This window comes from Equus przewalskii, chromosome 7 (genome assembly GCF_037783145.1).
Source record: "Equus przewalskii isolate Varuska chromosome 7, EquPr2, whole genome shotgun sequence".
In the NCBI taxonomy this organism is placed as follows: domain Eukaryota; kingdom Metazoa; phylum Chordata; class Mammalia; order Perissodactyla; family Equidae; genus Equus; species Equus przewalskii.
Window position 1 is genome coordinate 72,762,220 of NC_091837.1, and position 26,301 is coordinate 72,788,520.

At 37.3% G+C, this 26,301-nt stretch overlaps 1 protein-coding gene across 1 annotated transcript in view; it reads left to right on the forward strand.

The window, feature by feature from the left end:
* DCC (DCC netrin 1 receptor) overlaps nucleotides 1-26,301 on the forward strand; it is a 1,088,896-nt gene that overhangs the window by 651,671 nt on the left and 410,924 nt on the right. Inside the window, exons 6-7 of the mRNA XM_070627604.1 lie at nucleotides 11,890-12,044; nucleotides 14,828-14,948. Of these exons, the coding sequence (XP_070483705.1) occupies nucleotides 11,890-12,044; nucleotides 14,828-14,948 (276 nt within the window). The remainder of the gene's footprint in view (nucleotides 1-11,889; nucleotides 12,045-14,827; nucleotides 14,949-26,301) is intronic.

Here is a 26,301-nt window from a genome sequence, read left to right on the forward strand (position 1 = left end):
TATATAAACTGTTCATGCTGAACAACATTGGACTAACTATACTCACAAGTTAGACTAACAGAATTTTAAATCTGGAAAAAAGTTTGGGGTAATTTACTATCTTTGTTTTAGCGGCAGAAAATGTTCTCATATAGTTTTAAGTTAATAAGGAAGCTCAGTACATACAATTGATCGACATGGTACTCTTTTGCTTGAAGGTATTAAAGTGTTGGAGAGTAACATCACCATCCCTGCCCCAGTAACACTGAAGAGTTTCCAAAGAATTTGAAAACATGGATTCCAATTCAATCCTCTAAATTTTCGAAGTAAGAAACTGAAGTCAAGAAGTGTTCAGTTAGTTGCTGGGTGTCCCTAATCTGCCCTCCAATAGAGCCAGAACTGGGAGTCAGAATTCCTGACTCTCCTTCTCATTCAGTAGTTTTCCCAGGTCATGCTGCGTATAGTCTCCCTTCGCTATATTTGAGGTAGAAAACCTTGTGCTGCTGTTTCCTCCACCATGATTTCCCTTAAGGATTTATGTGCTCATGTCACCAGAAGCAAGAGTTTCTCTGAAGTTCTCCCAAGCCCCAGTGGAGACATTTGATGAAAAAGAAAAGGAAGGTAGATGTGTTTATCTGCTATTTATATCATAAGCACTATTTATATAAGCTCAGAGAATTTCCAGTGGGTTCTTCTGCTGGTTAAAGCTATAGTGGTGAGCCCTCCCAGAAGGTAGATTTTTAGTTAATATCTTCTTAATCATTGGAAATTTTAAAAATACACAGAAGGAAAGGAGATATATCCATGCTTCCACAGCCACTGTAACATCTTAAGAGTATTTGCTTCCAGAGTCCTAAAAAAAGCAATGTTTTAGAAAAATCACTCAATTTTGTGAAAATACCCCATGTGGATTAAAAATCTTCCCAAATTTCAGTATTCTATACATCCTTGTATGTACATAAATAGTTAGACATTTAGGTAGATATACGTTTATAACAATGTGATTGGGCCATACGTACTGTTTTTAGTCTTTTAAGGTTCATGTGTTATTTGAGGGCATAACCGATTACACTCCTGCTATGAAGGATGAGAACATTAGAAAGGATGAAAGATTAGCAGTCTCATTCATCCTCTCATTTCCTCCCTTCTGATTTGGGTAGTTATAACATTAATTTTATCCTGTTTTGGTTTATAACAATTCAATTCTCTTCAGTAACCATTATTTCACTGTTTACTTTTATTTCTGTATAGCATTCTATTCATTACTCATCACCAGTCTTTTATCACAATGCCTAACTTTTTATTTTGAGTTACCCTTAATTGCCTGGATTTTGTTGTCAGGCTTACTTTAGAAAGTGCTGTTTTCTGAGCACTTTCATAGTTGAGAATGTGGCTGTGTATAAATGAACATGTATGATATTCCTGGGTAATATTGTTCCATTGTCTTCTAACATTGGATATGTCTGTACCGGAATCCAATCCCTGTCACCCTTTGTGGATGTGTTTTGATTTTGATTTTTCTGTCTGGATGTTCAAATAATTCTTTATTCCCCAGATTCAATAGCTCAAATAAGATATTTCTCACTATTGAGATTTATGTATTCAGTTTCCTAGGAACATGGTATAGTCTTTCAATCTGAAAATTCAGATTTGTTTTTCAGGGAAAACTTCCTATTATGTTATCTTTGACTATATCCTCTGTTCCATTTGTGGGCTTGCTGCATCGGGAATGTCCGTTATCTTCATATTGGATCATCTTTGCTCGTCCTCTTTGTTTACAAGCTTTGCTCTAATTGCTTTAGTCCCTTTGCCTTTTTCATCTACTTTGACTGTGATTATCTCAAGTCTCCTCTATGTTGGTAATTTGATCTTTAGTGGTGTCTATTGTGTGACTTGTGTTTTCTAATTTATGTATTTGCTCTCTAATGAGATTGTTTTGGTCCTTGATTTGTTTCCTTAGGTCTACTACCTCCCTTTTTGTTTCATTCTGTTGTTTTATCAGCTAGTCTTTGACCTCTATTTTTGTTGAATTCATTTTCATATTAAGTGAATTCGTTATGCAGAGCAAGTTGAGGAATTTCCTTCTGGTCCTACCCTTATATTTTCTCCTGAGTTGAGTGCTTTGTTTTCCTCTCTCCCCTCCCTTCACTCTCTCTCTCTCTTACATATACATTATTGTTGGCTGTAGTATATTTTTGTATTTCCCATGTATGTCTTTTTTTTTTTTTTTTTTTTTAAAGATTTTATTATTTCCTTTTTCTCCCCAACACCCCCCGGTACATAGTTGTGTATTCTTCGTTGTGGGTCCTTCTAGTTGTGGCATGTGGGACACTGCCTCAGCGTGGTTTGATGAGCAGTGCCAAGTCCGCGCCCAGGATTCAAACCAACGAAACACTGGGCCGCCTGCAGCGGAGCGCGCGAACTTAACCACTCGGCCACGGGGCCAGCCCTCCCATGTATGTCTTTTATCTTGCTCATGTGTGGGTGGCTCTGTCCAGACATTCTATTTGTTCTAATATAGTAGAGGTTACTTCTAGATTTATGTACCACCCTGCCTGAGACCCGTTGGGCTCCAGTTTGGAGGCTGGATAGTTCAGGTTTTATGTATTCTTCAATAACCAGCAGGAATGGTTGAGGAGTGAGTTCAGTTGAAGCAGCATTCAACCTCTATGAGAACACCCTGCTTTGTTGTCTGGTGCTGTCTCCTCTTCCCTTCCAGAGCAGAGGAGATTGTCCTCAGATTTCCAATCAATTCTTCAGTTCATTGGTAACCCAAGAGCCTTTTCCTTAGTCAGTCCCATCTCCCGTGTGCTTCCTCAACGGCCACTACAGCTTCTCCTCAATCAAGAAGGAAAAAGCTAGTCATAGATTTTGTACTGATTCAAGTTTGAAGGTATTAGTGAGAATTCGTGGGCTTCCCCCCCCCCACCTCCCGCCCCCCCCCCCCCGAGCTCCACGGCAGATTTTGGGTTTTAAGGACAGATAAAGAACTAAATCCTAATCTACCTTTCTGCTCTACTCTAGAAATGTCTGTTTTGATTTTTTTTTTGCAATTGACTGTGTTTCCTTTTTTGTTTGTTTAGTTGGTTACTGTGGTTTATTTTTACATATGTTTGTGCATACTGGGACTTACTTTTTATTTCATTAAGAATTAGAGGAGGGAAATTAGTTTTGTGTTAAAATCCACCATCTTCTCAGTTAAATGTTTGTGTTGAAAGGTTCCTTCATAGAATACCTACTAAAAAGAAACTCAAAAAACAAATTTTCTACTGTACTTTACTGTCAGTCTTCCATGTGCATTTAAAAAATATACAGAAACAGCTCTCGTGCATGACAGATGCATTTTTTCTAGACTTTTAGAATATCCACATCTTTTACTCTCAAATACCAAGAGGGCATTCTAGAAAATATTTGACTCAGGAAAAATAATAACTCTCAAATTTCTGTCAATGTGCAATGTTAGAAACTGGATAACTTTTATATAATTGTTATTTCTGTCATCATGCACTGCACATGAGTTAATATTTATATCTTGTTTTCCTTAACATGTTTTCATTTCCTTCCCAGCTCAAACTGAAAATTGGACAAAGAAAGATGTTCATAAATTGTATACGTACAGATGTATACTTTTGTGTATCCACATGTGTACATGAAATTTTAAATATAGGTATTCTATATGATTATGTAGTTTACGTAAAAGCATACAAGAACATAAATACATGTGAAAATATATAGAAATACATAAATTAAAAATACATGTGTATTTATAGCTAAATATACATTTACACACACACACACACACACACATATATATATACACACACAAAAATTTAGTTGTTGGAGAGTTGCTAGTATCTACGGAAGGCCATTGATAGCACAGAAATCAAGTTTCCAGCCCCTTCAATAACAAAGGCCTGGCAATAACATCAGTAAGCATATAGAATTAGGACCTTGAGATAATCCTCCTATTATTTTTATCACTGGTTTGAGCCTTACATCATTCTCCCAATTTGATTGTAGGGTCCACAATTAAAGAGAAAATGGAAGGTTCAGTCTGGATTTAGAGAGAAGTAACCCAAACTACGGAAAGGCTAGAACTGAGGAAGGGTAATGGAATTATTTGTCTGGATAAAGAAAATTGTGAGGAGAGATCTAAAATCGTTTCCAAGCACATATAAAAGACTCTAAAGTAAAGGTTGAAGATCAAATACTTTTCATCCCCACAGCACATAGACCAGAATTTTTAGATAAGAGGAAGAATTTTTCAGCATATCATACTCACAATAAGAAATACTAGTGGGGTATAGAAAATAAAATCAAAAAGTCTATGTTTTCATTTCTCTAAGATGATTAAAATATTACCTTTGCCAACTATGGCAGAATAGCTTATAGTTTGATGCTTCTAAAATTCTATTGCTGTAATTGGTGCTAACTTTGCAAGAAAAGTACACCCTTATGTCTTGAATGTTGTTTCGCACCTAGCTTTTCCATAGCTATTACTTAATTGTAGCCAGAAAATGCCTGAATACCAAGAGATTGGCCAGATAAAGAGAAAAACCATACCCATGCCTGTTTATCTAATAAGTACTTATTAGCGCCTATCCCCTAATTGGCCTCCAGGATGCAAAGATAGATAAGACAGCCATTGTCCTTAAGAAGTTAAGAGCTTAGTGGATTCACATCCAGACTGATGTCACAATGAGACAAACGGCTGTTGGGTCGAGTGCTTGTTTGTCATCTAGTTTTCAGTAATGAATATTTACTTCTACTTGAGAAAAAAACATGTAATTACATATCCCAAGTCTTATAAATATGTCAGGAAAAAAGGTAGTACACGTTCTGGCAGTTGTTAAGAGCACCTAAACACGTCTCTCTCACTCTGGACATGATCACTATCAGACTAGATGGAACATCTCTTTGAATAGAAAGTGCAAAGAATAAAATCAACGGCATAAAAACCATTTATCCAGAACAATGGGTGCCCCAGTCAATAGCAGTAGAATAAAACTCAAATGTGCTTTCATTTCCAATGTAGAATACATCCTAGGTGCTTCGTGATAGAATTAAATTTAACCCAACCTAAATTTTTTAGGAAAGTATAGACAGGTATGTGTGAGAGACAACTTTAACAGAGAATGAAATGCAAATCTCAACAACCAGTACTCCGGGGGAGGACAGATGTGTAGGTAGGAAAGAGCAATCTAGAGAGAAATATTCAGCAGATTTCAAGTTACTTGTCACTAAGAAAAGGCCTGGAGAGAAGTGTTGGGTTGGGTAGAGATATATCACACAGCTCCTTGTCTAAAAAAAGGAAGAGGGATGTGTGTTTAAGAACAAGTTAGCTGAAAGAAAGAAAGTTACTTTGGCAACAAATTGGTGTGGAAAAATTGAACCTATGGCGTGAGAGAGCTATTTCTAATCTATAAATTGAGCAGCCCATTAGAAACATTATTCCATAAAACTAGGATTTTGTTGAGATATATTTAACACGGAAGCCTGAATTTATAGATTATTTTCCCCCATATGTCATATCTAAACTTCATTCAAATCCAAATAGGTTCCTTTATAGTAATCTGAATATGATTACAAATGAAACTATGATTCCTTACAGTGAAATTATATGTTGATACAATTGTATACTGCACTTGAAAGAACCCATTTATTTTGGGTATAGACATAGTCTGATTTGGCAGCAAGCATATTTTAGACTTTTGGTGTGGTCAGTCTCTTCAAAGATTTGCATTCAAGAGAAGAATAATGGGCTATGTCTACTGTTTTGACAACTAACTCCAAAGGGCCTGGAGAGGTAGAGAGAGGAGTATTGCTCCAAGGAAACTAGCTGGCTTTTCACTGTCCTCAGGGTAGAAATGTAGCCACTCAAGGATCTTGGTTATTTTTATTTTCCTCCTAACAAAATCTCACCAATCTCTCTTTTTCCTCAATTCTTGTTTATCATTCACCAGAATGATTTGAGCTGCCTAGTGTTCATTTAAATCACCTACATGGCTTTAAAAATACATTCTTTGCAATTTCAAGGAGTTGTGGCAAATCTTTAGGATGTATAGAATCTTCTCAAAGTCAAGGTAATAAGGAAGTACTAATTGTGTGTATTAGAGCAGTATTTCAAAACTGACCCACATTTTTTACGTACCCTAAAAATTGGAAATGTATAGTTAAGTAACTTATCCAAAACTAAAAAAAGACTGGAAGCTAAGTCTAAAGAAGATAAGAGAGTAATAGGGGACGTCACTATAAATACTTGTGAGGCATCTATTATATGAAGTAAAACCCATAACACTATTTAGCTTGTTGGTGATGACTTTATTTGGGGCTGAAATGACAGAATAAATTTTACTCTACAAAATTTAAATGATTAGTCATAGCATAAAAACTTCTTAAAAGAAAAACAAATACACTTAGAGAAAACTTTTACCCCAACTTGAGGTTTACTTGTACAACTCTAAAGATTGCAGTATAGAGGAATCTCTCATCTATTAGTCATTTCTAAGTACAATAAGCACTTTCAAAAACAAAGTTATATTTTTTCCATATTTCTCTTGCTTATTAATCATTGTTCCTTCTTCCTTTAGCCCCCAAATAAAAATAATTCTCTCTATATATACTGTAAATACTTGAAAATATCCTGAGAAATCAAGATCCAATGGAAATGTGGATAATTTATTTCTGTTCATGAATTTTATTCTATCTAAAGAAGGAAAGTATAACAAAATCAATATCTTGCCTGAAATTGTTGTTGCATTGTACGTGGATGTTAAGCAGTTATCTGAAGTGGACTAATACTACATAAATGGAACAATTTAATAAACTGGAAAATTCATGATACTTCATTTTGGTTAATTGTTAAGAAATTACTACCCACCAAATAGTTTATAGCAGTGAAATTATTCCTTCCACAAGAGTGGAAGGGAGAGGGAACTATGTAACATTCAAAGGAAAATAAAAGAAAAAGCATATGCTTCAGGTCCCATCTTTAAGAATCATAGTCTTGTTAGTAAATAATGATATATGTGAAAGATATCTTACAATAGTAAGTGGTATAAAAATTGGGCACAGAAAGAGGCAGGCCTGGTAGCTTAGTGGTTAAGTTTGCATGCTCTGCTTTGGCAGCCTGGAGTTCGCAGCTCTGGATCCCAGGCACAGACCTATGACCACTCATCAAGCCATGCTGTGACGGTGTCCCACATACAAAATAGAGGAAGATTGCCACAGGTGTTAGCTCAGTGACAATCTTCCTCAACCACAAAGAGGACGGTTGGCAACAGATGTTAGCTCAGGGCTGATCTTCCTCACAAAATAATAATAATAATAATTATAACTGGGCACAGAAAGAGAGAACTGCAAGAAGCAGGAAATCATAGTCAGCTTCATGAAAGACAAAATTTCACGAAAAAAAGGGTATTTGAGTTTCCTCCTAGAGAATAAATAGAAATTGTATCATCTGAGGAGTGTAATTCCAGGCAGGCATCCATGATCAGAAAAATGCTGAAGAAACATATCCACAGCCATTGATAAGTCATATTCATTCTTTAGTCTCAGTTTCAATTTGTGATGAGAATATAAGACTCCAGAGCTGTGAAAGGTATAATGTGACTATATCTAAATCCTAAGTTCAAGGAAGTGATCCTAAAATGGGATTCATAGATCCTAAGGTGTTCATCACAGCAAAAGACCGAGAGATCAAATAAGATGCTAAAAATTGGATAAACTTCATTTGTCCACTCCCTCCCAGAATAGTGTAATCATCAGAAATGTATTAAACAACGTATACAATTCATGTTAGCGTGATACAGCCTCTTCCCCTAAGGAGTTACAAACTAATGCTAAAGTAACCATGTCAGGTGCCATAAAATCGATAAGAATACATACCACAGAGTTTCTGAAAGGAGAGAAAATCTCACAAGAAAAGAATCAAGATGCTCATTTTTGGAGAAGTGGATTCATGAAGGACAGGGAGGCTATCTATGCTCTAAGACGAAATGGAAAGCAGTTCAGGATGAGAAAATAGAATGAAACAAGACTTGGGATTCAAAAAGGGCTAGGTACAATTGTTCAGTTGAGCCATAAGGTGTATGTAGAAGGTGTATGGGTGATAAGTTCAGGAAAATAGGTAGCAGTTTGGTTATGTATTATTTAAAAGCAAGATTGAAAAGCTTTTACCTAATTTCTAATCCAACCCAGGCCTATATATGTAGAACTTTTCAAGACCCTCTCCCAAATCCTGTAAATATTTTCATTAATTTTGCTCAAACAGAGGAGAACTTTAAGAATATTTCTGAAATGTATCCCATATAACAAATACTCAGTCTTTACTCCAATGAGCCATGCTACATCATTTTTTGCTATTCTTTTTCATCATTCATTGACATTTTATTTTCCAGGACAATACAATAATATTATTTTGTAGATACGTAGTTTCCATGATTTTGTCCAAACTCCTCCTCCTCATCTTATACCAGTGCTGCCATAGCAAATGGAGAAAATGTGCATTTTATTGCTTGAGTTCTTATTAGCATCAACAGTGAATCTTTGTTGATCACGTGCTGAGGAAGATGCTCTGTAGGAGACATAGAGATATGAAGAGAAACCATTAGAGCTTGGCCTTACTACGTAGACTACTGGTGACTGGCAACACTGCCCAAGTTAGGCAGTATATTTTCAGAAAACATGGGATTTAGACTCGTTTCTGATGCATGATATTGCTGTTTGATGCTTCACCTACCCCATTTATGTTAGAGAGGCTATTTTTTCTTCCTTGTTTACTGCCTGGTGTATTGCGAAATTTGGAGAACCTGATACATAAATGAAAATACTAAGCCAGCCAGGGAAGACAGAGTATCTAGTGTAATGCTGAGAGCTTAAGGCATATGAGAAAATGGCAGAATATAGATCAGGTAGCACGTGTACATTTGGAAGCATAAAAAAATTGTTGAGGCATCCTTGCTGCTTAGTTTTACAATTATAATTACATGTTTAAATCAAATTATTATTCCCCTAACTAAGCAGAAGTCACTATATGTTATTAATAAAACAGAAGGTTTTGAGGATTCGCTGTGTGATCAGCTTTGATTTATTTGGTTCCACAAAGATAATAAACAGGAAGATGATTTTTACCCCTCAAGTTGAGGAAACAAAATGAAGCTACATGAAACTATTGGAAAATTTACATTCAATTGTTTGTTTTTAAGAAATTTTACTACGTGAAGCACACTATTTCAGACATTGAGAAGACAAAATAATGAGTCAAATTGGAGAATCAGGAAATAATAATAAAAAGCAATAAGAGGCTATGCACACACCCATTGGTACAGACACACTTTCATATACATTTACATATTTATATATGTGTGTTTCTATATACTTATATGCGATAATTATGTTTGCTATGGATGATACACTGATATGTTTTTCTATTTATTGCTTTTCTTTAGCATACAATTGTGTACTGTCGTTTACAAACAGTTACTGTCACTCATTATCCTTGATTCTTCTCTCTGGGTCATAGATGGGACACTAAGCAAAGCACTTGCAGTAAGTGGAAGGGCTGGAAGTTAAACTCAGGCAACCTGGCTCCATCTTTTGAACTCTTGAAATTTCTCTTTTCTTTGCTCTGCTTCAGTATAGATTTGGTACTCTCTTCTCTTCCTTTTCTCTTCTATACTTCTAATCCTTTTTATTCCTATTCTACTCTTTTCCCTCTCTCTCTCAATCTGTCTCTCCTTCTCTCTCTCTCTCTCTATGTGTGTGTGTATGTGTGTATATATATGTTTATGTATATATTTGCATACATATATATTTAAAATTTGGTCTCAACACCATAAATTAATTTTCAAAATTCACTAATGAATGTCACCTCAATTTTGAAAACTCTGATATAAGCATAAATGATTCCAAGAATTCTGATGAAAGTGAACACTAAGGATGGGCTGACTCAGGCAGTTTTTAGGAAAGAAGGACTGAAAGGGAGAGGAGGAATAGAAAACAGGGTGGTGGTGTTTTTAGTAACGCTAACTGTTTATCTCCATTATCTTTGAGGTTCTGGAAACATTATTGAGTTATCTTTCCACTGGAATTTTCAAGTGGCAAACAATGCAGTTATTACAAAGTAGTTCAGAATGTAGGCAAGGAGTCAGCCTGTGTGGCCTACAAATTGTGTGATTTGGAGAAAGTTACTTAAACACCTCATACCTCAGTCTATTCAGTTGTAAAATGGGAATAATAGAGCCTGTCTCAGAGAGTTATGGTGAATATAAAAAATATAAAGTGCCTAGACTAATAAAATGTGCATGGTCAGCTGTCAATAAATATTGGCTATTGGCTAGTAGATAAACATTTGATCAACACCCATGATAAAATTGAGAACAGAATCCAAAAGGGACAACTAATATATTTGCTCAGAGACATTCAAGAAATATTTCTGATGTTTGGTTCATTGTCAGTGAATCTGGCAAGAAAATAAAAATAGTCTCATACTAATATTATCATCAATTATAAATAAATAATTTTATCCCTATATACAATGGTGACACATTCTCTTTAGAAAAGCTCTCAGGCACCTTTATTTTCATGTCTTTAGTCTGTGAATATTAATGCCTCCTAGTCGAGTCATCTGAATAAATTTGCCCCTGTGAAAGATTAAAAAATTTAAAAGTTATTTAGTATTGGAGTCCAAATATTTAGTTAAAAGTCAGGAAAATAAGACAGAAAGGGAGGGAGAGCGAGACTGATTGTTTGATTAATTTCCAGGATCGTTCTGTAGAAAAACTAGGACTTGAGTCCTGGACACTTTCCTCTGGCTCTCCCATTTTTCCAGAAAGCAGCGACCTTCAAAGATTTCAAATTCACTTTGACGTCAGGGGAAAGTTCTGCTGATGGTGGTTGGAAAGAGCAAAATATGGTGGTTACTCCAAGGAGCAAAAATTAGCACTCCTTACTCATTGAGCATAACAACGACAAAAAAATGCAATCTAACTCTAAGAATGGCTATTAAAAATGCATATCCATCGTCTATGTGAAAATGAGATCTAGGCTGCTACTCCACCTTGAATTTAACCTGGGTCTCAGGCAATATGAGTATTCAAATCTGACGTACCTATGAGATTCCCAGTGGGAGAGGATGGACATTACTTTTTAAAATTTTCTTCTCCTAGGCAGGGTTTTGAGGGACCAGGTCTGAGAGAGTCATTAGCAAAGGTGTGTTATAGTTGTAATTTTCATTCAATTGCAAATTTCCATCATAGAGTAGCTAGTATTATGGTAATTAAGACATTAAATTAAATTAGTATATCAAGTACCATGCTGAGAAAATAATAATGCAGTATAGCAATACTCTACAATAGATAATTGCTAGGACAATAGCAATGTGTCCACAGTAAAGATGATAGTCATTTTTAGTGTCCTATCGCCACAGCCAGTTTCAACAGGAAATGAGTGCATCACATCAACTACATCCCAATGAAACTCTGAAATTGCAGGGACACTAAGCTTCCTTGTCTTATATTCTGGGTCGTCCCAGTCCTTTCAGCTTCCCTTTATTTACTTTATCAGCATAGGTTTCACAGCTTTATGCACTTTCCAGTATCCTTTATGTAGGTCAATTAGATACAAATACTTGGGTATTCAGAATGTTTATTATATGTAATATTTTTCCAAAAGTGTTTTTCCTTTCCTTGCCTTGTGGCAAAACACCATTAACTGCAACTGTTTAACTGCATTTTGGGGGGAAAAAAGATGTGTTCTACAGTAGTTCCTGCATAATAAACTAAGGGTTTAGGGGAGTTGTTTGAATTACAAATACTTTCTATCCCAGACCGGTGTTTCTAACTCAGTGAAGACCTTACCATGCAAGTTCACATCCCCACCCACTCACTTTTTTTTTTTTTGTCTTTGCAGTTCCGCCATGGTTTTTAATTCACCCTTCCAACCTCTATGCCTATGAAAGCATGGATATTGAGTTTGAATGTGCAGTCTCTGGCAAGCCTGTGCCCACTGTGAATTGGATGAAGAATGGAGATGTGGTCATTCCTAGTGATTATTTTCAGATAGTGGTAATTATCTTTTTTCATACTAGCATTATAATCCCATTCATCGTTGACTGTTTTCAGTGGCTTTCCTTTCCTGGGAAGAAGATTCCTTTTGGGAATTTTTGCAACGTATTAAGAAAATTATTCTAATAAGGCCAAGCATTTTCTAGACTTAGAAGTTTTGAGCTGAAAAAGAGTGATCAAATAGTCCAGCTCCCTTTTTTACTGACAAGTTTTAGGCAAACAATCAAAGAAAGAAAAATCAGAAGGCCTAAGACCATCTTTCTAAGTATCCCCATTGCTGGTTCTTGTAAGAACAATTCAGAACCTATTTCTAGACCCTATGAAGCCAGGAATCTCTTAATTCTTTGACTTTACTCATTACAATAAGTTTCAACAAGAAGTGCTACTTATGATTATGGTAGTCTGACTTGGATAATACAGGCAGCTTTCCTTCCAGATAAGACCAGCTGATCATACATGAGCAGTATGAAAGGGCAGTGGTGGCAGTGACAGTGAGAATGGGGGTGGCAGTGGCAGAGAAGCCATGAAGACCCAGAGTTCACATTGCTTTGTAATTTTGAACATTAGAGAGGATTGAAGCTGGGAACAACAGTTCTTACACTCTAAGTTTTAGTGCACTCCCTGTCCGTGTCTTTGTTGGGAATACTGGGAATAACAGCATTATAGTCACTGAGTTGTTATGCTGGTACACAGTGCATGCTCAATACCTATCATTAGGGGCTGGCCCGGTGGCGCAGCAGTTAAGTGTGCACATCCCGTTTTGGTGGCCCGGGGTTCACCAGTTCAGATCCTGGGTGCGGACATGGCACCTCTCCGCCAGCCATGCTGTGGTAGGCGTGACATATATAAAGTAGAGGAAGATGGGCACAGATGTTAGCTCAGGGACATTCTTCCTCAGCAAAAAGAGGAGAATTGGCAGAAGATGTTAGCTCAGGGCTAATAGTCCTCAAAAAAAAAAAAAAAAATACCTATCATTATTATTGTTGTTTTTGCTGTTACCAGCAGAATGCTGTGCTCATTTGAAAATGGTCTGTGAAAACTCTCCTTTAGGTGCGGGTTAGCATCAGAGGTTTTGAATTCACATATATGAACATATGGGAAATATGAAAAGGACTTTCTAAATAGCAAAGACGTTGCAGCTAAAGAAGGAGGTTTTAGGTCCTATTCTCTTATGTTTGAGATGCAGACATGACCCTGTCAAAGAAGAGTCACTAAACCAGATCTCCTGGCAGAATGGGACTGGAGCACAGGCGTCCTTGGAGGCCAGGCACCAGCTCTCTCCATGGCCTTCCACTGGCTCTTGATGGTGGATTCCTCTTCCGTGATCAGTGGACTTTCTGAAACTTTCATAATCTCTTTGTGCATTTTATCATACTGTAAGAGTTCTTAAGGAATAAATCCACAAGGCATATCTCTATCACTTTTATCACCACTTACCATTTTTCACTTTTAGTTGCATTCGTTAATTGGTTGTGACTAGAATAAGAAAGGGAAAAAAATTAACTTTTGAATGCCACACTAATCCATTAGTTCCTTTAAGTGTAATGCTATTTCCACTACCACTGAATTAAAAACGACCTGCCATGGGACAACTTGAAATGCATTGTATATGCCTAAAATATATGCTACTTGCTTAGAAAGGAAACTGTTGAGTGCCCTTAAGGACAGATGATAAAATGCAACGTTTATTTTTTCTGTAGTTTGAATAATCTTTCTCCCAGCATGACTCATTACAGCCAACCTATTTAAATGTTTCTTTTCTTAAGGTGAAAAGAAAATGTGCAGTATGAGCCCTATTCACATTAAATTGTGCTTAAAAATATTTGCCCAATAGCTCCAGAAATCTGAGAGCCATTTTCTGTCGCACATGTAACATTTAGCACAAATAGTAACTTATATGAGAATTGTTAATTAGAAGTTAGTCAGCTTTATCTAAGAATTTTACATCAGCTGAGAATTAACTACAAGACACTAAAAGCAATTAAGGTAATATTTATCTCTTAATAACTTCAGGGGAAGTGATTAACACGTCTCACTTACTGAACTAATTCTTAACACTAATATTGAAGATAAACTGAGTTAGTATAATTAAATGCTATCTCCAGATCATTTTATCATCCATCCTTGAAAAAGATGGTGGCTCAATTTATATAAAACAGGACTTAAAGTTGCTGTATTGAATGCATGGATTACTGAAGGTGAAACGTTTGGCCATATAACAAGAATGACACGGCTATAAAATATCCACATGTCTCCCCTCCAAATCCCCAGAAGGGTACATGTCAAAGCAATTACAGTTTTAAAAGGATTGCCAGACATTTTTTTCTTAGTAAATACTTCCAGAAAATATCCAACCTAGATTTTTTTGTCCTTTAGAAACTGCGAAGATCAGTGTTCTTGTTTCATTTTGCTTTTTTTCCCTGGCAGCTGCTAAACTTGAGTTTCCATCATTAACAAGTAGAAGAATGAGATTTCTTTTGATGCTAACCTCTGTTTCTTCCATACCTAGTAAAAGAGTTTCTGTTTACTGCTCATTTAAATATTGAGGATGATGTGTAGTTTTGTAGTATATTTTTCATTGCAGAACTAGGTTAAATTAAATGCGGAATATTGGGAATCTATGACATTTCCCAGGACACAGGGCATATCTGTAAAGCTGAGAACACTCATGACCTCTTTTCTCGTTTCTTCTGTGAACTTTCATAAATTTTGTTTATGTTCATTTTATCACTTTGGAGTTTTTTGCTTTTTAAAATATTTCACTTGCTTTTTCTTCTCTCCAGGGAGGAAGCAACTTACGAATCCTTGGAGTGGTGAAGTCGGATGAAGGCTTTTATCAATGTGTGGCTGAAAATGAGGCTGGAAATGCCCAGACCAGTGCACAGCTCATTGTCCCTAAACCTGGTAAGATGAGGGGAACTTTGCTCTGGTACATGTGGTCACAATTATGTGCAGTCTATTTGTAAAATCCATATTGTTTCTCTATCTCTCAAAGTTAATTTGTAACTGTTTAATTATTAAGTGTATTGATGGTATATTTTTCTAGCTAATTATATATATATATATCTCCATCCAGTGAGATAAAGTCATCATAAACAACAAGGACCTCTGGTTGTCAAGAGAGCAACCACTAAATTACTACCTTCTCCCTTCTTTTGTGGCCTGCCTTTCTTCCCAGTGTTTCATATATATATATATAAATATAATGCATATGGAACTTAGTATGTACTTATATGCATATCTGTATTATATATCTGGAACTTATATATGTATATGTTATATATAAATATATATACAAACACACTCAGTTATATATATTCTTGAGTCAATGGAAGTTGGCAGAGAAATAGCAGAAATGGCCATTTGAAAGTAAAAACTATTTTTCTCTGATTTTAAACATTTTGATAAATTGTCCTTTTTCTATAATTGATAAAATTTTAATTTTATTTTGTTCTGTAGTCTAGCAGAGGTTTAATATGGTGGTTATTCAAAACTAGCATAAATCTATATTAGACATGCCATGTACCATCCTCAAAACAAGACAATTCCTACCAAGAAAAAGACAAACAAAAAGAAAAAACAAACTGGTCAGCTGCTCTGAAATGTTGTATCACTAAAGAAGGTAAAAAATATTCATTCTTTTTTTTAAATCCGAGACTGAAAAATTGCTTATATGGATCCAAATACTTTAAAATATTAATATCTCCTATGAAAAGTTTTCATGTCATCTATTGATCACGTTAATTTCAACTCTTTTAGACAAATTTCCTTCCTCTTGACTTTATTCAGTCTTATCTTAAACTTACCATGCAGTAAGTTTAATAGAAACTAAATCAAATATAGGAGACATAGTCTTTCTTTGGCTTCTATCATTTAAAATGTGCCTATTAAGGCCTTATATTTTGTGCATGCCTAACCAATTATCTGAAGACTCTCAGATTCTCCTAATAAGGCTCACAATGATGACTTTCCCTTTTTTCCTTGATTGAAACAAAAAAGCAACCATAGAACAATAGTCCCGGAGGAGTGAAGGAACCACCTAGGAATTAAAAGGGACAATTAACTCTTGTTCAAGATCGCCCATTTCTCTGATGGACTACTTCTTTTCCCTCCATTTAATGTGCTTTAAGTGTTAATGTAACTTCATTTGTGTGACTAAGTACATTCCTTTCTGCTGAAATAGTGATGGATAAGTAGGAGAAAAGGAAGCCTAAAATCAGAGTCTCTAATGCGAACCAGGCTTTAAAAACTGCCCTGTCTCATTAGTAAGGACAATATGGCCACGTCTACACTCACATTAGCTGCTATACGAGTCTCAGAATGAGAGAATTCTAATTAATCTTGATTTTCAGCTAAGGCCGTAAAGCTGAAGAAAGTGCCAGATAAGTAATCTCCTATTTCGAAAGAGAGGTGTGAGATACATTCTCTCAGGACTTGTTGGCACTGACCAGACAGGCCCAGTGATCTTCCCCTGCCTATAGGGATGGGCGATACTTTGAAGTACTGGAATTCATAGGATTATAGATCATTATGGTATTTTTCCTTCCCATATAAGCCAAGTTATAGAGGCACCAAGAAAACCCATTGAACAGATTGTGTATGCGTGTGTGTGTTTTACTGAGGAGTACTTGCAAAAATGCAAGATGGACAACTTAGTAAGGCTGAAAGCTGTCTGGAGCTGCCTACAATCTTGGGAGAAGAAAGGGGAAGGCAGCTGTGGGAAGAAGCTCTATTTCCACCTTTGAGAGGAACAAGGGTGGGAGCTGCAGTTGAAGAAAGCAGGGCTGAAGTCGTCTTGAAACGACCCTGCCCAAGAGGTCCTGCCTGCTGAGGTGACCGCAACCAAAAGACACTAAAGGGACACTGCCTGGGGTGGAGGTGGGCTGTGGAGCTGGTGCAGAAGGCTAGCCAAACTGTGCCTTGCCTGCTTCAGGAAAGGGGCCAGTGAGGGGATGCCTAAGATTGAGGGGTCTCTGAAGAACCCACAGAGCTGCTCCACAAAGAAGAGGCACGTGCATGCCCTCTATGACTGTGGGCCTTTGAGAGCACAAGCCGAGCAAAACAGCCCTTCTCTCTATACTCCAAAGCCATCCTCTCCTCTCTGACCCTGGAGAAGCCCTGAGAGAGGGGCAAAAAATAGATCCAAGAGACTGAAAAAACAGGTGACGGAGAGTCCTACTGCCCTTCCCCATCTTTGGTCTCAAACCTACTCTGGGAGGTGGGAAGAAACTTTAAATTGAACATTAGATTAATGTTTTGATTTAGATCTCACTGGTTTGTGTGTGTGTTGCTGCTGTTTTTAATAACTGAAGATAAGGCTTTTTAAATACTTTAAGGTGACCCCAGGGCCAGAGGATTGGCCCAGGCTGTTATCAGGGGTAGGAGATGGATCTGAAAGTGGATGACAGGAGAAAATACAACTGTTCCCTTTCAATACCCCAGTAGTTCAACCTGTTTAATAAACCAGTTACAGGCATTCAACATCACTTATACCAGGAAGCTCTGACCTCAACAGGTAGCCCTTTATCAGTGATGTCTTGCATCCTTCTCAGGCCCTGATTCATTTAGGCCTACGTGACCTTAAAAGACAAGGCTCCCCTAGGCAGAAACATCATTTACCTCCTTGCTAGGCAAGCCTTGGAGAAACACACTAATTCATTCTTCTCCCAGCTAGATGGTAAAGGGCTGTCAGTGGTCTTGGTCAGTGTTTATTGTATTTGGCATCAGATTAGATGAAAGTAAAAGAAAATGAAAACAAAAATCCGAAAGTGTGACAGGACACCGTTGTGACTGTCTTCTGTTTTCCCCTTATAAATGATGGATTGTTTTTTCTTGGCTATTTAATCAGGTCTTCAAATAATACCTCTCCAATTCCTCAGAGATGCAGCATAGGCCATGTGCACAGATGGTGAGAGGCCAGCTATAAATATAAATTCAGCATTGAGGCTGACCATGGTGGGAAGATCATAGCCCTCTCTGTTTAAGTTTCAATAATAAATGGTCACCATATATTTTGAGGCACACTGTGGGCCTGCATTGCCCAGCTGTTCAGCTTTGGCCTGTCCACAGGCTTGGCAACCATAATAATCTGCTTCTCACTGAAGCATGCACAATGACCTATTCAAGCCAGTGTCCATTGTTGGTGGATATTTACAGACGCCTAATGAAGTTTCAACATAGTCTTTTATATATAGTTAGCTATTCCCTCTTTAGTAATTAGTGGCTTAGGAAATAAAGTAAACATAATCTACTAAATTAAATTGAGTTAATGACTTGTTTTTCTCTCCAGAAAATGAGTTTGGGAAAAATATTCGAAATGTGTGCACTCTAACATGTGAAATAATACATGGTTTCTTCTAGATAAAGATCAAGAAGAATGAAGGCATTAAAAAAAAGTCATTATACTATAGGAAGGGCTATCAAAATTGGTATATCTGGGGCTGGCCCGGTGGTGTAGTGGTTAAGTTCATGTGCTCTGCTTTGGCGGCCTGGAGTTTGCAGGTTCGTTTCCTGGGCATGGACCTACGCACCACTTATCAAGCTGTGTGGCCGGCATCCCACATATAAAAAAGTGGAGGAAGATGGGCACAGATGTTAGCTCAGGGCCAATCTCAGCAAAAAGTGGAGGATAGACAGTGGATGTTAGCTCAGGGCTCATCTTCCTCACCAAAAAGAAAAAACAAACAAACAAACAAACAACAAAAGTGTTATATCTAACGCTGTAACACCGTGCACACAGTTCCAGACTAATGCCTGTCTCTCTACATATACGTAACACATATGCATACACACAGACATGCACACACAGACAATGGCCTCCTGCACACTTAAGAAGACTATATACACATAAAAAATACTTAGCCATATATTGTAAGTGGTGGTGAATGCGAGTTAAAATAGAAGCTGATTTGTATCACTTGTATTGTCTATTAATCTCTTCTAAGAGCTGAGGAAAAGTTGTATTGTTGTTATTGTTTGTTTGTTAATTCATTCATTCATTTGTTTGATTATCTTTAGGGGGACATTGGGTAAGAAGTCCCCTTTCCAGATGAAGGAGATTAACTATAGCTCCAAGTCCACCATCCAGTGGATGGCCCAGACAAGAAGTATCAAAAATCCATGTGTTAGGTGTCACAAGAATAAGAAGTTTCAGCAGTCAGATTTGCAAACAGGTAAGCAATGAATTAGGATCCGATTGGCATAGTGGATGGTGATGAATTAATTACCCTTGAGTCACCATCCGGTCAACTGGGGTGTGAGTAGGCAGTAATTAAATTTAGACGACTGTTTGGTAGCTGGGTGGAAATTTTGTAATTTTCTAGTGCTGGGGGAGGTGGAAAAGGGAGCAAAGCAGGAACTAAAGCTAAGATAGGTATAAGATATCAGTTATCTCTGAGATAGTTAATCTGGTTCTAGCTGCTTGGTAGATTCAGTTTCCTGGCAGTGGTCTGCAGTGGCAGTAATTGGAAACGCCTAACTTGTTGGGCAGGGGAATTGAGGGTCAGGGAACTGGCAATGCAGCTATGATCAGGGCATATGTAGTCTGGAATATTTTTTAATTTAATGGCAAAAATGAGCAAAGATAGAATAAAGTTGTATGGGAAGAAATAATGTATTCTTCATATTCTACTATGCACAGAAAGGCTATATGATTGCAAATGAATAAATGCTATCATAAACATTTCCTAAATGCTGATTTACTTAGACAAGATACCGTATCGTGCCTTCCACATAAGAATATAGGGTATGTGTCTCGTGCTAATATTGAATATTTTCTAATGCTTGTTTTATTTTTTTTCCAACATTGGTAACAAAATCGAGTTCCTTGCTGTAGGAAGGGAAATATATTGACTAGGCATTATAGAAAAATGTGAGCTGTTATCAATTTCCTGTCCTCCCCTGGAAAAGCTTACCGATTACAAATGATGGTGAATTTTAAACATTTTATTAAGGCAGGATATCATATAGCCTAAAATTAACAAAAGTATATGTCTGGTAATGAACATCAAAGCATAAAATCAAAAGTCTTTGAATCTGTTTTTGTAACCTACTCCCTATCAATATGAGAACATCTTGAAATCCAAATGGACAAGAGGAATATTCGGATGCACTCTCATAAAATTATATATTAACTACAACTAATTATAGTGTTTCTCGCTAACTGTTGACTCTTGCACAGTACCTTCAGGGAGATTGTGTGAAGCAATGAAAAACTGTACCATTAGTCTTAACACTTTAAGATCTGTTAGAATTTAATTTGTTAGTGTACTAGCACATAAGTAACTATGTAAAACAATGTAACAAAAGCTGAGCCAATGTCCTTCTTCATCTACTCTTAGTCACTGTGGTCAATTAAGTTGATTTTTGTCTCAATATGAGAAGGGTTACTATGATTTAAATGCTCAATGGTATTTAATGTGGGATCAAATTGTTCCTGGAGTTCTGTAAATAATTTAGAAGAGCCAGTTCCATGTACTAGACTGGTATCTTGATGGGTCCACAGTGGAAAATGAGTTATTAGGCAGTTTCCTCACAGAAATGGAGATGCTCATTAAAACTACAAACATTCTCTTTAGAGTTCCATCACTGAGACTCAATGAATAAAATTGCAACTTAGTATTTTTGAAACAAATTTCCAATGCAGTGTTATTATAGCTTATGAGTTTTCCAAGAACATTTTCCCTTATACACCTTAGTAATTAACTGTAGCTACTGGGATACAGAACCATTTTTTTCAAGGTGGTTATTAACTTCAGGATATATAGCTATGAATTTACTCAATACACTGAAAAATTATTTTTGCTTGCCAAGGTAAAGATAAAAATAAGAGGAAGATAGTCTATGCTCTTTCATTTTCCACCTCAAAGTCTCCTTTCCCTTATAGAACTGTTGACACTCAAACTAACTCTTTCCCTGAGGGGTTCAATGATGGCCCAATTTTGGCATACGTCGGTTATTTGATCTTTTACCACATGATGCTCACCTAACGTATGAGATGTGAATGCATCTCATCTCTGCATCCTGCTGTAGTTTACCTATACGGATTTAAAAATATATTGGAATATAGCATATATTTATGAACAGAATCTTAGACAATATTGCCTAACCTTTCCAAGTCTCCATTTCCTCAGCTGTAAAATACAGTAGATAATTTTCTCAGAGATTTAGTGCAATAAATGTATGTCAAAGGGATTTGTGGGCTGTAAACTGCTACACAAATGTTAGTTATTACAAAGTCTTCTGCTGGTTTGTTCAGTCTCAGGAAAAACATCAGGGTTTATTGGGATGGATACAATCATAGCTTTCTTCTAGCATGTGTTTCTACCCTCCAAGAAAAGAATTAATGAACAAATATTTGAACAACAGTGCTCATTCGAAGTTTAGGGTCTCAGCCCAATGGACAAGGTTAAGGGAAAAGGTCTGTTTCAAAAAGACTGCTGGTGGAAAGGTTTGCAGGAAGGTTTGCAGCATCCGTTTAATGACTTGCTCATTCCAGTTTTATGTAGGCAGAGGTTTCTCAGCAAATAAAGGCTTGTCATTCACCTTGTCCTTTATTCAGCATGTGCTTCAAGTGGGAAACTGGCTCAGTGCTAATCAAGAGGATATGCCTGTATGGCAGACTTTGAAATTAGAAATGAATTCTACAGTAATATGAAGTTTCCTGAGACCAGTGATAACTATAAATCCATACGATATGAAAGACTTGATAGATTCATAAATATTGATCACCTCAGACGTCAGTGATAAACATACCCAAGAGTGTTATTCTATATCTCTTCTTTTTAACTCTATAGTGGGGAAGTGGAAAAGAAGAATCTTGATTTTTACATTGAACCCAAATGATCTTGTACTTGTCATATTTTACTTTTTACCTATAAATCATCCTTTGATGACAGATGTGTGTGTACACACTCACCACACATACCTATATGTATATATGTTAGAGAATTTTAAGTTATCATTGTAATCATTAGTAAGAAGTACATATAATTTAGTAGCTAATATTATATCGGTATAATTTTTAACTGCCAAAGTGACATCAACATTGATAGAAGTAAATGAAATGCCACTCGTATACACAATTTGAAGGAATGAATTACAATGCAGGCACAACAAAGGCCTCAGGTGATCCCACAGAAAGCTTTGAAACTGAGACAGCTTCTCTTTCTCCTCTACTCTCAGAGATGGGTGTGACCTTGAGTGTGGTGGTTCTCTTTAGCTGAAGGCAATTGCTGGAGATGGATTCAATAGGGAGCCATCAGCCTCCACCACTCCCTCCAGCTGGAGGAATGAGTGCTAGAGTCCTGAAAGGCAGATCTGGATAGTGCACCACTCTATCCACTACAATCCTTTCCTTGTGCCACTCAAATGGATTTGATTCATGTAATGAATTCTAGAAATAACCATTCCAGGATACTGGTTGGTCTTACTGCCTGGGAGATGAACTACAACCCCAACCAGGGCAACTGCAGATGGTCTCAAGGCTGCAACTAGTACTCACTGTTTCCCTCTTCTTACCCATCATGCATTCCTCTCACCTTCGGCTGGCATTTCTGCTGGTCTATGTGGATTATTATCTGGTGAGATGACTCAAACTTCTATCCCTTCACAAATCATTGAAGCTGTCCTAGTCTACTTAGCATCAAAATTAGAGAAATAGCAAGAGACACACCAGCTGATCACCTGGGTGCCACCATAGTCTTGCCTGTTCCCCACTTCCTCCTGATGATCTGGGTTATTATTTTTGCCTTTTGTACTGGTGCTTTGGTCCAAGAAGCCTGAAATGACCAAACAGCAATGATAGCTCAAAATTCAATTATGGAAGTATTTGTTCTCTGAGAACTAGGGAATTGTAAGTCCACAAAGCCTAGAATTGCAGGGATGAGCAACACAAAGTCCCTAACTGGATCACTGGGAGCAATGGTAAGCAGGACCAAACTTACCTCAATCTATTCTACTCATTTACTCTACTTGTTGGGAACATGGCACCATATCCTGGACATTGATTTAGCATATATACTGTACCCTAGAAAAAGGTACTCCATCTTAGGATATTATCTCCAGCCTGTTTCCTCATTTGTTCCTCAGAAAGGCTGTACTTTTGCTATATCAATTAAGCTGTTTCTCAGTCTTTGGTATGTGATAGGATCAGTAGATTCCATGGTCATGTATTCATGCCCACACCTCTTTTGCTGTAAAGTGAGTTATTTCATCTTTTTCAGTGCCATGCAAGATCCCATGTTGGCGGCTCAAATACTTTGTGAGCTCTCAGAGAGTGCTACAGGCTGTGAAGCCCTAAGAACAGGAAAGGAAGATTATGTGTATATTCTAGTTGAGATGAATTCCTGCCCCTTCCAGAGTAGAAGGAGTCCAATATAAACAACATGTCACCAATAGTCTAGTTGCTGTCCTCAAGGAATGGTGTTTTATTGGGTAACGTTTGTCTCTGTTACCTGTAGGTTGGGTATATGGCAGTGGCAGTAGTTGCTGGTGAGTAGCAGCAACTTTGCTGAGTTTGAGCCCAGGCTGTTGGGCAATGGATCCATCCCCTGCCCCCCACTATAGTCTCTTCTTTCATGCAACTTTTGTGTCACCACTGGAGCTTGGTTGATGCCACCTGACAGAATTGTTCCATCTACTTGCTTGTTTAGTGCCTCTTTCATGGAGGTGAATACAATCTGGTGTTTAGATGTGATTTGAAGATCTTTACACTTGATATTCACTCTCATAGGCCCCTTCCACATCCCTCTTTTCCAAACCTCCTTGTCCCTGATCTTCCAGTCATTCTCCCTGAAGACCCCTGGTCAATCAGTCAAGCCATTTGGCTTTGCTCTCAGTCTATATATTCTTATGTTGAGCCATTTCTCTTTTCATGTACGGTAGATGACCTGGAATGCCCAACACTCTGCCTACTGGGAAAAGTTCTGTTACTGTTCTGTTTCAGGATTATCCCTAAGTGAGGCTGTAGTAAACAGCCAACTATTTTGAGTACACTTGGACACCCACATATGAAGTTAACAAAGCTTGGTCTTTTTCTTCCTCAGTCATTCGGTCATAAGTGTGAGGTGAGTGGGAAAGTACTTGTACAACAGTGATTGAAAACCTGCAGGTCCGGGCCACCTGATGTTAGGCCCTCTGATCATGCTTGTGCCTGATGCCAAATAAAGCACTTTCATCTTACTGTGAGTTGATGATGGTGCGACCTGACCTTTTTGACTTGGTGCATCTCAGAGAACTCAGTTCATGATGAGCAATTTTAGCCACACGGCCAGTTGATTATCTTATAGTTGGGCAGTCTTATTCCAACAAGGTCCAATATTCTGCTACAATCTATTTTATAAGTGGTATATAATTCTTAGCTGCAGATGGCGTGACTTTGCTAAATAACCCTGAGTGTTTATATCATGATTCCTCTATTGAGGCCTGACATAATTTCCACATAGATTTTTTTCTACCCCCATACCTCTAATACTATGGAGTCTATCTACTGGGTTGTACAGTACAAGTGGTAGAGCCATGTGCATCACAGCCTGGACCTGCTACAATACCTGTTTCTACTCTGGACATCCTATTCAAAGGTGACAGTCTTTCATATTACCCAGTTAAATAGGTCAGAGAAGAATGTGCTGCCTGCAAAACCCAACTGCCTAAAAGGCATTGTGATTCTTTCCTAGTCTTTGGAGGTATGAGATACAATAATTTGTCCTTATTTATAGGACATGTCTTGCGATGCCCTAAACCACAGTACCCTTAAAATCTTTACTGATGTTATGTGCCATTGTATCTTCATAAGGTTTGTCTCCCACCACTGGAGCACGTGCTTTACCAAAGCCTTCCATATATTTGCCATTTCCTACTTCACTTTCTGATCAACATGATGTCATTAAGATAATGGAAAAATGGAATATACTATAAAATATCTAGATGGTCCAGGTCCTTTTGCACTATATTATGACAGAACATGGGAGCCTTAACATAGCACTGAACCACGACTGAAAATGAATAATTATTTTTCATTCCCAGTGAATGAGAAGATGATTTGATTATCCTTTCTTATCAGGACAGAAAAGAACACATCATTATGGCTCATCAAGCCATGCTAGAGTGGTGACCCACATTCGAAATAGAGGAAGATTGGCAACAGATGTTAGCTCAGGGCCAATCTTCCTCACCAAAAAAAAAAAAAAGAAGAAGAAGAAGAAAAGAAAAGAAAAAAAAAACAGATTTGCCAACAGAGCTATAATCAACCCTACTTAGAGTAAGATTTATATAAATACATAAGAAAAGGAAAACACGAAAGAGTAACATTTTTAAGAATCTCCTTGTGTCAGATACTATGTGCTAAACAGATTATATGCATCATTCCATTCACTTCTACAATAATCCAGTCCAGAATATATTGCTAGTCCCATTTCACAGATTAGAAGATTGTGCTTCAAAGAGGTCAGACCCCATGCTAGTATCAGAGAGCTATAAAGTGGTGGAGCTGGGTTTGAAAAACACTATTTAATATTTATTTGTGGGCACCGTGCTGAGTCAGGGCTTTACAATCACATATTAACTGAGCCCTGTGGAGGAGATACAATTATTTCTTCTTACTTTGTGGATGAGGAAAAGTCTGCACAGGGAAGTTAACTAATTTATCAAGGCCACACAGCTAGCAAGCAGTCTGTCTTCACACCCACTCTCTCAGCTGCTCTGCCTTAATGTGACTGTCCACCCACACTCTGTCTACCACATGCAGCCCAGTCAGGTAAACTGGTGATGTTTCAGATTTATTTAAGTCTAGTCAGACTAGTTTGGGAATTATTGATAAAGGAGAAGAGCTTGAAACTAATTAAGATTTCTAAGATTCTGCCACCCAAATGATTTCTGCCCAAATTCCCATTGTGCTAGAGGTCATTGCTAAGTGTGGGCCAGTTGTGGAATGTGTCTTAAGAGACTTAAAGGTGAATATCATGTAATTCCTGCTACCAAGGAATCCATAGTTTAACCCAAAATAAATTTGACACAACTAATCTTAATTATCAAATACAATTAAGGCAGAGTGACTTGCAATGGTATATTAATTATTCAACACTTATTAGATACCCAGAAAATGTACAAAGACTGACAAATTAAATGCAAATTAGAGATAGTAGATGCCATTCAAAGAAAGTTTAATTCCTTGTATTAATATTTCTTAAATTCTAACACTGCCAGTGTTTGGTGTATTTCTGTTGTTCTAATTATATCTCAGGAGGATGGTAGCACCACT